The 11,944-nt window shown below is 32.7% G+C and overlaps 1 protein-coding gene across 1 annotated transcript; it reads left to right on the plus strand.

Moving 5' to 3' along the window:
• The first annotated feature begins 1,145 nt into the window (after positions 1-1,145).
• LOC148627994 (kelch-like protein 24) lies at positions 1,146-10,101 on the plus strand. Its single transcript, XM_088582926.1, has 2 exons — positions 1,146-1,270; positions 4,719-10,101. The coding sequence occupies exons 1-2, from the start codon at positions 1,258-1,260 to the stop codon at positions 6,491-6,493; spliced, it is 1,788 nt and encodes a 595-aa protein (XP_088439052.1). The 5' UTR covers positions 1,146-1,257; the 3' UTR covers positions 6,494-10,101.
• The last annotated feature ends 1,843 nt before the right edge of the window (positions 10,102-11,944 follow it).

Genomic DNA, 11,944 nt, shown 5'->3' on the forward strand with positions numbered 1-11,944 from the left:
ATACAAAAAAATATGAAAAAATTATCCATTGAATACACTTCACAGAACCAAAATCTGTTTTGAAATAACAAAGTTATAAAGATTTAAGTAGCACTCCAGCTAAGAATCATGCAAAATGTGATTCATGGGTAAAAAGCCTACATATTTTCATTTTTCATATCTTGTCTGAAATGTCATAGTAAACAGTAATTAACGTGGTTTTTCATATAACCTGTGCTCTTAGGAGATAAAAATGATATAGAATGCACTGTAAATTTCAAAATTAAGGGAGATAACTCTGTAAATGACGCTCAAATACAATAGAATCTACTGGATTTTCAATGTGGATTATCTCCTAAGAGCAGGCAGATTTGAATGAATAATTATATGTTTCATAGTATAGACCCATAAAACAACTTAATTACAAAAATAAAAATATGTAGCCTTTTTGGGGGTGTATCACATTTTTCAGATTTGCATGATTCTTATAAAGACAACCACTTAAGATTTGGGATTTGAATAATGTAATTGTTAATTGTTTATTATTTTGTTCATTTGCCTACCAATTTGACACTTAAAACTATGCAAATGAGTGAATATGACATCACCAATTAGATTTGCAAACTTTTCTATAACAGCTCAAAAGTCAGATAGAATGAAACTGAATTTTAGAAGTGTTTGAGGCAGCATATCTGAACAAATCTCATGTAGCTTAAATGGGAAGAAAATATATGGCGGATTTAGACAGGATTGTTATTTTTCTTATCCAAATAAGGCATGCAATTATTATAACTTTCCAACTGAAGGGAGAACACAGTCCCTGTTTCCCCAAAGAGCCTTGGATGGTTGTAGCATATATGTTGAATTGTCAACAACTTTGTATTTTTAAAAATATGGAAAGTGTTGTGAACATTTACTAATCATATGTAAACATGTACAGGGATCCAATATATTGATGAGCTCTGAAATGTTTTTCCTCTAACTGAAAGTAAACAAATTGTACAAAACCAATACTTATAAACTAATCTTTTAATCACAACACAAAACAAAATATGGACAAGACAAGTTCTTGATTTGAGGCAGTCGAGATGTTAGAAAATGCAGTGATGTTGTGAAAGGACGAAATGTGTATGGTCCGATATGAACAACTTGTCACATTTGATTACCTCCCATTCAAAATATCCTGCTTACATTCATCATCTGTTAAAGAAATCAGAATCTAATGAAACAGGGAGGAATAATACTCGAGGGACTTAAACGAAAATTTTTCCAATTTATATGTTTTTTCTAGGTAATGTTAAGTTTTGTCCTTTCAAACAAAGACACATCTTGTTCTCGGAAGAAAACCATGAACAAATGAAGTCACATGAAGGCAGTGGCTCCTTGTCCACACATCCTTTTTGCGTCAAAAACATACGGAATCATGACAGAAACGCCTGATTCGTTAAGAAAATGTTGTCGAACTTGTCTGCAAATGTACTATTATTGTCATCACAAACCGTGTTCACATTTAATAAACTGAACAGTTTTCTGTTCATGTTATATTCTGGCTTGACTGCATATTAGATACTGGGAGTAAGCCTGTGTGCCTGAAAATGTACGGGTTTTATGTTGGCCAAACACAGAACAAGTCAGAGAAGTTATGATGACTAGTGTCAAAGTCGATGCATCGTCTTTACCAGGTGTTTAAAAATATATGATTAAATTATGGCTGATATCATAAATATCCCATGTGTTAAAAAACACATTGAATATTCTTAAAATTTTAGTTTCTGTAAGGAAGGACCAGTGCGAATGGGTATGTTTTACATCTGTCGTCTGGAATTGCAGCATTATGATTTAAAATGTGTCGGACTGAATCATGTGCCAAAACAATCTTTCTCGATGAGCAAAAATAGTCTTTCAAGTTTGTTAAATGTGTATTTTGTATTAATTCTGAATGATTTTTAATCGTTACAATGTATTTGTTACATCAGTTACGATTTAAATTGTATTTGTATCATTTTGTATATATCTGTATAAAAAAGAATTTCTCATAATTTCCACATTACTAACGTAAATGAAACATTTCCAACATAATTCTGTGTGTTATTGAATCAAACTGGATGTGTGGACGATTAACCTGTAGAGGCTCCCCGTCCACAAATGCTTGGATGGGCAGCCACTGCCTTTGTGGAACATCAAGTATTAAATATACATTAGAAATAAAAATGCTAACAACACTTTCCCCAGAGATTCTTGTTGAGATATTATTTTTTACTTTCAACTGTAAATGACCTAAATGGAATCATATAGGCTGATGGTATTGCTTGCTATTTTTTTTCACTTTTAATTTCAATTTAATCTCTTTCAAAGATTTTTACATACTATGATTAATCAACATTTTATTCAGAAGACCCATGTGTGTGATTGTAACAATCCTATGAATCCTATCATGCTATCCTGTACAAAAGTATAAAAATTCTGAATCAAAATTATTTCTGTGTACTGCACTCATAAGAAAGCATAATAATACAAAAAGATGTACGCATTGTTCAACATGGAACTTAATGAACAAAAAGCAAAAAAAGACAACACACTACTAACAAGTTCCACTAATGACAACACAAAGAGACTAAAGTAAAAGAGCACCGAATGAGCTTTTATTTTTTCATAAAGCTTGCCGTCTTTGTACTTCTTATTTTTATGTTTGAAGTATTTCAGTGAAAATCTTGTTCTTTTGTTTCCAGTAAGGATTTGGCATTTTGTCTTCTCGAAATAAATGTTATTTTTGTAATGTATGCTACATGTATATGTATACGATTATTTATGTTAATGTAAAGTTAGCAGTTTGAGCTATATTGTGTGGAGCAGTGTCAATCTGAAACTTTAATGTTGTGTTGATCTTTAATGTGCAGTGCCTGACCTTTGAGATAAAGTTCAGTTTTTGACCTTGACCTTAAGCTAGACCATGGAACATTTTTTTAGTGGTGAACAATCATGCTGTAATTGACTTGTGTACAAAATGCATTTGGACCTAGTTGGTCATAGCATACAAAAAAATTTGGGATCTTATATAAAGAACATGTGTGAAGTCTTAATTTACAAAAAATATAGTATAGGAGCTGTATTTTCTTAAGCTTGGCAGCTTGACATTATGGCTACACATTCAGTAGTTTATACTGGATATACCCTGTGGTGTTTGTTAACAACCATACCAAGTATCATTTATAATCTTTTAACAGATTCAACAATTATGTTGAGAATCAATAGTTTAAAGTATATTGTGCTAATAAGGTAATGAGAGTTATGAACCATTTCTTACTGATGTAATCTCGATTTTGAACTTGACCTTGAAGCTTGACAAATCTTATTCATGGCACATCCTGTGTTGGTGGTGAACTATTGTTTCCTAAATGACTTGTGCATTTGGAAATACAGGATCAAGTCTTATTTTCGGTGGGAAAAGTTGTCAGGGTGATGAAACGTTAAGCCTTTCTAAATGAATCTGTCAGAAGGAATTCTGAAGTACAGAAGATTCTGAAAAGAGAACTCCAGGTGGTTTTCTTCAGTCCCAAAAAATGTTATCCAATGAAAAATTTCCGGACCAAAAATGTTATCCAATTAAAAATTAGGGTCGTTTAATTATTCATCCAATCACTGTATACACACACTATTGCCAACTTCCGTTTTCTATGACAGGTCAGAAGCGAGCATCTTCATAGGCCAAAAAAAATATTATGTCTGTTTCCTGCCACCCTACCTACCCTAGTTTTTTGCCTACCCTAAACATTTTACAGCTATTTTAGCTCGAGTACTGTTCAAGTCTAGATTGTTTCCCCATTGACTCAATGTAAAATGTTTTTGAAAAAAAATTCTCTACCTACCAAACCTTTTTTTTTTACTTGCTGGTGACAGGAAACAAGACCATTATATTTTCTGCCTAAAGACTAGGAATAAACTCAGTTACTTTGGAAGGGTAAACATTTTCTGCAGTGTATTGCTCGTTGAATGCCAAGTCTGGTAAAATGAGGAAGAATGTCTATGATAGTCAAAGGTCAATGGTGATAATGTAGTACTCGATCAGGACATGATGACAACTGTACATGTACATGTAGATCTTTAGAAGTAATGAACTTAGACTAGGGACTAGTCACCTTTTCCAAGTAACATTTATGGAAGCTCTTGTTCATATATATGTTGTGTATGCAAGAAAGGACAAAGGAAATTAGACACTGCAATGGAAACATTATATGGGATTGTATTAACTGTCTAGGTGATCACGGTAACATGCTGCTTCAAGTGCTGGAGGTTGTGGGTTCAATCCCCAACTGAGTTCCACCAAGTACTTTAGAATTAGTAGCCATTGCTTCCTATGGTTTTGCTAGGAGTCAGAGTAATGTGTCAGAGTGAGCTGGCTGTTGGTTCTGTGAGCTACATTTGTAGAACAATAAAAATCTGGCTCAGTGTGTTGGACTAGTATGAAGAAGGGTTTGTTTGCTCAGTACATAGTAAATTGTTCTGGCCCTGAAAAGGCTAAAATCTGCCATCTGCCATAGGACATTAAGCCATAATCAATCAATCAAATTGTCTTCAAAAAATAGAATTGATTTGTTTCCGACTGAAAAAGAATACCTCCTTCACACAGACACAGACACACACACACACACACACCACTGCAATCCTTCATTATAGGGAAGTATATTATTTGATGTATTGTAATAATTAACAAAAAACATGTATTTTTATTTATCTTGTAGAAATGGATCTAAAGATCAAAAGTGAATGTTCAAGCCTTGATCAATTTAGTCGCCACAGCAATGATTTCCATGACAACAGTCGCCACTCAGATTATTCTAGTCCTGAGCACTCTGAGAGCTTAATTACAAACTTTGAATCATTTCGTATTGAAGGTGGATACAGTGATGTGACACTTGTTGTGGATGGTCGACAGTTTCCTTGCCATAGAGTCATACTTGCTGCAGGGTCCAGGTACTTTAAATCAATGTTTAGCTCAGGGATGGAAGAGTGCAGAAAGAGCAAGATTGACCTTCAGCAAGTTGACTCAACTGTATTTGAGTATGTTCTCCATTTTATATATACTGGAAGAGTACAGATCACACTTTCTATACTACAAGATCTATTTCAACAAGCATACATGTTTCAAATTGAACCTCTTGTCAATCTCTGTGTTAAATTTTTCCGAGAGAATATGAATGAAACAAATTGTTTGGCTGCATTAATGCTTGCTGATACTCATGCACACACACAGCTGTATGATATCTCCAAAGAGTTGGCTTGCTTCCATTTCAAGACAATTATGCACGATGAAGATTTTTGTCGTCTTTCTCTTCAATGTGTAATGGACCTTCTTTGTGATCGCAGGCTTCGATGTGATGGAGAACATCAAGTTTTTGAATTAGCTATCAAATGGCTGGATTCTGATGGAAATGAGGGCAAAAGAAAGAATCTCAGATTCAAGATTTTAGAGGCAGTTAAATTTCCTTTGATTAAGAAGGAGTACTTGTTGGATATTGTATCAAAATCCCCTCATATCCTTCAAGATGAGAATGGCTTCAAGCTTTATGAAGATGCCATCATGTATCATATGATTCCAAGTAGAAGACACATGTTGAACAGCTACCAAATAACACCAAGATTGACATGTGTTGGTCATGAATGTGCCATACTGTTGGGTGGTAGACTAGCTGACGGACTTAGTATTGATGTCGAAAGTTTCAGATCTGACACTGGAGAATTTTCATCATTGAAGCCACTCCCATTCAAGAAGCGTAATGAGTTTACTGCATGTGTTATAGGAAATGACATTTATGTCACAGGTGGTTTACGGAGTGCAGAGTTTTGGAAGTACGACTCTGCTTTCGAGACATGGTTAAGGGGACCAAGTATGCAAGTTGCACGCAGACGCCATGCAATGGCTGCTCAACAAGACACCCTGTATGTATTGGGAGGGTTTGATGAAGATATGGTTTTGGGTTCAGTTGAAAAGTGGACCAATGGGAATGGTTGGATGGATGGTGGTAATTTATGCCATGCAGTTGAGAATATGGGATTCATAGCACATGATTCCAATATATACTTATTTGGAGGGAAAAACAATGATGAGGTTGTAACCAACACTGTACAATGTTTCAACACAGAAACTGAGACATGCACGATTCTCTCTCAGTCACTGCCTGCTTGTGACATGTGCCTTGGGAGTACAGTGCTAAACAAACAAATATATGTTGTAGGTCTAGAAGGAGCTTTCCGCTATACTCCAGAAACAGAAAAATGGGAGGTGTTACCGGAACTAATTTGTCCAAGAGATTTTGTTAGTGTGGCAGTCTTGGATGAGAAATTATACACATTTGGGGGTAGGAGAAGAGGGGCAAAAGATAGATTGTACACTGACATTATTGAGTGCTTTGATCCAAAGAAGAATGCATGGGAGAAAGTTGGTACCATTCCAGTCCCTATGTATTCCTATGGCTGTGTTAAAATCTTTCTCAATGAAAAACCACATTCAGACTAAAATGGTACAAGCATCTTTCTGTTTGCTTCTATTGATTATTGATGACTGTTTTCCATCAGAAATATTGTATGATTTGTAAGATCTTATGTGCTATTTTAAGTAAGAGCTTCTAATAAGCTTTTATAAAAGGAAGTTGCAGGACCAATTATGATTTTAAGCTTTGCTTAAAATTTTAAAATCCTGCACAATTCATTTATAAAAAAATGATGGTCTAGGTTCTCAGGACCAAAGTTACCTAAATTCCAAAGGTCCATGAAGTGGTAAAGTAGACCACAAAGTTTGGCCCTTTCTGATTTGAGAACTTGAAGGTGTACAATTTCATAAGTTTACTTGTCTTTCATAGAGTACTGTGCAATCTAGTATCAAATTTAAATGTTTAGAGAATCTCTTGAATTGATATGCAAACTGTATTGAATAAAAAAAATATGTAGCTTGTTTAAGGTTAGTCAGTAATTAAAATTGTTGAGTCAGATACATGTACATGTATGTGAAATTCTAGAAATCTCACATCAGAGTATTTACCCTACTAATAGGAGTGTTTATTTTAGATTCACTGCCTACATGGACAAGAAACTCATTCATTTTGTTCTTATCTTAGTACATATACTTGTACATGTAAAATTTGTATGTGTGTAAACATGTAAAACTTGAAAATGATACAGACCAGAGTTAAAACTTTTTATGGATCTTCAATGAAGGTTTCATTTTTTGGTTTTGTCGTATAAAATTTAATTATCATGCCTATATGATGAAAGTTTTCTTAAATTTAATATAAATTTACATGTAACAAGACTTGCATGTTATTGGGATCTTGAACCAACAAACTTTACACAAGGTTTTAAGTACTTCTTTGTCTAAGAATCAGGCAAAGTGTGTTTTGAGTGTGGCACAAGAGGAAAAAAAGACAGAGATTTTATTGCATTATCAATAACCATCAAAGTGTTTGTTAAGTTAATAGCCTTTTCAAGGTATTGATAGGTCAAATTGAGTTGAAATGCGTTATGGAAAAATGGCGGGAAATTTTTCCTGTGCTTTTTTCCTATATAAACAGTAAAAAAAACTATGTCATAGATGCTTGGGGATAAATTTAAATAGCTTTTTGATTGTTTTCTATGTCTTGAATATATCTTAGGCTAACAAGACCAAATTGAGGAAAATTATGTGCAACACGTTGCCTGATTTTTGCATAGAATGGTACATAATAAAATCCTCTAATTCTTGTCATGCGTTATTTCTAGATTTATTTATATTATTGTTGTTATTAACCAAAATTGTGATGCATAACCTGCTGTGGTGTACCTACACATGGTTTGATGCAGGCAAAAAAGTGCAAACTCTTGTTTTAAGTTATTTGCAAAGGAAAATAGTGCTATTTATTATATTTGATATTGTATTCTGTGTATGTAATTTATGTTTTTTTACATTATAAACTTATATGTACATGTAACATAAGTAAGTGCTCATATTGCTTTACAACTGCCTTGTAATGGTATGTACATTGTACTTACATGTATATGTATGGTACATGTTTTTAAAATCTTTGTCAATGTGAACATTTTATGTCCTCATGTTTAAGCATATTTAAAATGTTTGTCTACATGTATGTGAACATTCATCATCCTCATGATCAGTGTTTTAACTAACAAGTGTCTTTTTTTTAAATTGTATATTGGGAAAGTCTCATATTTATTTTGTTCATAGACCACCATACAAATATTGTTTTATTGTATTGTGGGCTATATTGCTTATATGGGCATAAGTGACCTTTCTAATTGACCAGAATTGAACTATCACACTATAGTGATTAGTTTTTCTATTTATCTCTAAACTTTAGTTAAAGGTAAAATGTGTCCTCAATACACATGTACTACCAAATAATCAAAGAAAAGGGTACTGTTCAGTATAATTTTTTCTTTAATTTTACACTTTGATGCATCTTTTTTTTTACACCAAATTACTACCAGTATATATTCAGTAATTTTTTTCTCCAGTTTCCTGACCTCCTTCACTACCTTGAGGAGTTCATACATCATTAATGTCAGACATATTTGATGAATATACCTATTAAAAAAATAACAAAAATAGATTCAGACTTTAAAATCCTCTATGCATTAAGTTAGCCTGTACTTAATGTGCTTACCCGGTGTCGAAATTCCCAAAGTTTGTCTCTATTTTATTGTTTAGCATTTGCAGTTGGCATTTTGTGCCCTGTCAATCTCATTTTATAATTTCAAGTTATTATAATATACCACAAATTGGGATATTGTGGTTCTAATTTTTTTTTGTTAATTTGGCAAAAGCAGGTGCAGATCCAAGGACTGTCGTACCGGGCGTATGCCCCCTAAATCAGTAAGAAAACAAAATTTCCACACTTGTTTTACCCCATAATATTTTTTGCCTTGCTTTGCACAGCATTTAATTCAATTAACGCCCCCCTAAACTCAAACCCTGGATCCGCCCCTGAAAAGTATCGAAATTAAACACACTAAAATATAATGCATGGGAGTATTTTATATATTGGTGGATTATTATTGCTGAGTGATCGACAAACAATGTAGAAACAAATGCACTGTTTTCTTACCTAAAGTGACCCCCATTAACCTCATTTAAAAAATGTTATAAATGTATTTATTTATTTATTATTATTATTTTATTTTATCCAGAAAAACTGAAGAAATTAAGTAGCTGTCTTTGTAAGAATCATGCAAATCTGAAAAATGTGATATACCCCAAAAAAGGCTACATATTTTTATTTTTGTAATTAAGTTGTTTTATGGGTCTATACTGTGAAATGTGTAATTATTCATTCAAAATTTCCTGCTCTTAGGAGATAATCGACTTTGAAAATACAGTAGATTCTATTATATTTGAGCGCCATTTACAGAGTTATCTCCCTTAATTTTGAAATCTACAGTGCATTCTATATAATTTTTATCTCCTAAGAGCACGGGTTATATGAAAAACCACATGTTAATTTCTGTTTACTATGACATTTCAAACAAAATATCAAAAATAAAAATATGTAGACTTTTTACCATGAATCACATTTTGCATGATTCTTAGCTGGAGTACTACTTAATCTGTTACTGGTAGCATTAGAATTAGGCAGATTGTTTTCTCTCTGATGATAGATAAAGTTTGGTTAAAAGAAGAATGTATAATTGTTATTACACCACAGAACTTTCAGATCATGTTTTTCTTATGGTAGCTTAGATAACTTTTGATTGATGCAACATAAAAATAAAAACTAATCAATTTTCACTATGCAAGATTATTTTTCTTTTCATCCCATAAGTTGTCCTCTTGATCCTTTTTTAGTAGAAATTTTATTTATAAGTAATGACTTTAAGTTTATTTTTATGGTGGGGTAAAAAAAAATGTGAGTTTTCTTTACAACTATGAAAGTTTTTCATGAACAGTAGAACATTGGAAGAACATTGAACTCACTTTGCATTGTTAATTCAAAAAGCTCAAAATGTGGGCTGAATGCCACTTCATTAGAAATTGTTGTCTCCTAGATATATTTATAAAATTTTATGTTGTGTAGTTGTGGTATACAAAATTGTATGTGATACATATAAAACAAGTTATTAAAGTCTTAGAATCCATCATGACTTTATTTCAGCCAGGTATTTTAACTACACAAAAAAAGTTAGTTGGATAGAGTGTGTGTGTGGTCATTGGAATCTTTGCAGTGACATTGCAATTTCCATTGAGATACTGAATTTCAAAACAGAATTTTTGGGTTTTTTTTGATAATTTGGAAGCAAAATGCATTGAAGCTATAATTTGTTCACATTTTGTTAAAATTCAACTTTAATTGGATCTAGGTGACTAAAAAGTAATTTAAAACACACAAAGGTAGATAGAGCAAATTTATAAAACACTTAGAAATAAGAATTAAATTCAATTTTAACAAACACCAGCTATATTAAGTGTTATAAACTTTCAAAAATCATTTATGGAGCTTCCATGTCATGTCCTTTGTCCTTAATTTAAAATTATCTAGAGAGGGATATCTTTCTTTATGCCCACTGCAGACAAACTTTTGGGGTATATAGGAATCACCTTGTATGTCTGTCTGACCATTTTTCTTGTAAGTGCAACTCCTCCTAAACCCCTCAAGAGGTTTTGATGAAATTTTAAAGGAAGGTTGGATATCATATGTAGATATGCATGAATATAGTTACTGTTGGAGGAGTCCAAAGGGAGATAATCAAAATAGAGGGTTTTACATGGTAAAACCTTTGAAGTAGCACTCCACATAAGAATTATGCAAAGTGTGATTCATGGTTGGTAAGCCTACATATTTTTATTTTTGATATTTTGTTTAAAATTCTCAAGTAAACAGAAAATATTATGTGACTTTTCATAGAACCCTTGTTCATAAGAGATAAAAATTACATAGAATGCACTGTAGAATTCAAAATTAAGGGAGGTATCTCTGTAAATGACAGTGAAACACAATAGTAACTGTTGGATTTTCAATATGGATTATTTCGTAAGAACAGACAGATTGGAATGAATTATTATACATTTCATCATTTAGACCCATAAAACAAATTAATAACAAAAATAAAAATATGTAGCCTTTTTCAGGGTGTATCACATTTCAAAACTTGCATGATTCTTACAAAGACTTCTAGTTCAGAGCAACTCTTCCTTAACCGCTCAAGGGATTTTTATGAAATTTTATTAGAAGTTTGAGTATCACATATAGATTTGCAAGAAGGAATATAATGACTGTTGGATGACGCCAGAAGGAGATTATTGTTCTACATTTAAATCAATTAGAAGCAGTTAGGGGGGTATTTTCTTTGTGACCTTGCTCACAGTATTTCTAGTTAATGATTGAACAAAAATTGTGGTCATAGACTGATATATTGATATGGTTGCAATGTTGGCATCTGTAGACACTTGTTCTTTTTTGTGCAATAGCATAAATATTGGTTGATCTATGTAAAATTTTATAACAAGGTTTCAAATCATATTGGTATTGATTTTGTTTTGAGTTATGGCCTCAACTGTTTTGGAATTAGGGGAAAAATAAGTATTTTCCTGATGCCCAGACAATAACTTGAGTAAAAATGAATAAATCTCTTTTACATTGTACTACAAGGTGTCATACTTCAGAAGGTGATTTGGGTCAGTAGGACTTGAACCAATTAAGAATCACGGGTCAGAAACCAGAATTTTTCGTTTTTAATAAAAGGGGATGGATCTCTTCGAAATTCTACCACAAAGTAACATAACCCAATCAAATCATTATCTTGTGTCAAATGTTTCATCACAATCAAAAATCAAAGTTATATCCATACTTTCCCCCAGTTGTCCAGAGTTCGACCTCTGTGGTCATATCAAACTGCGTCATGCAAAGCATTTTTTGTTACCCTAATATTGATTTAATTAATGAATGTATATAATGTGACAATATTGCATTATGTAGCAACC

This window comes from Perna viridis, chromosome 1 (genome assembly GCF_037379345.1).
Source record: "Perna viridis isolate PV_CMFRI_1.1 ecotype Kerala chromosome 1, ASM3737934v1, whole genome shotgun sequence".
NCBI classification, from domain to species: Eukaryota; Metazoa; Mollusca; class Bivalvia; order Mytilida; family Mytilidae; genus Perna; species Perna viridis.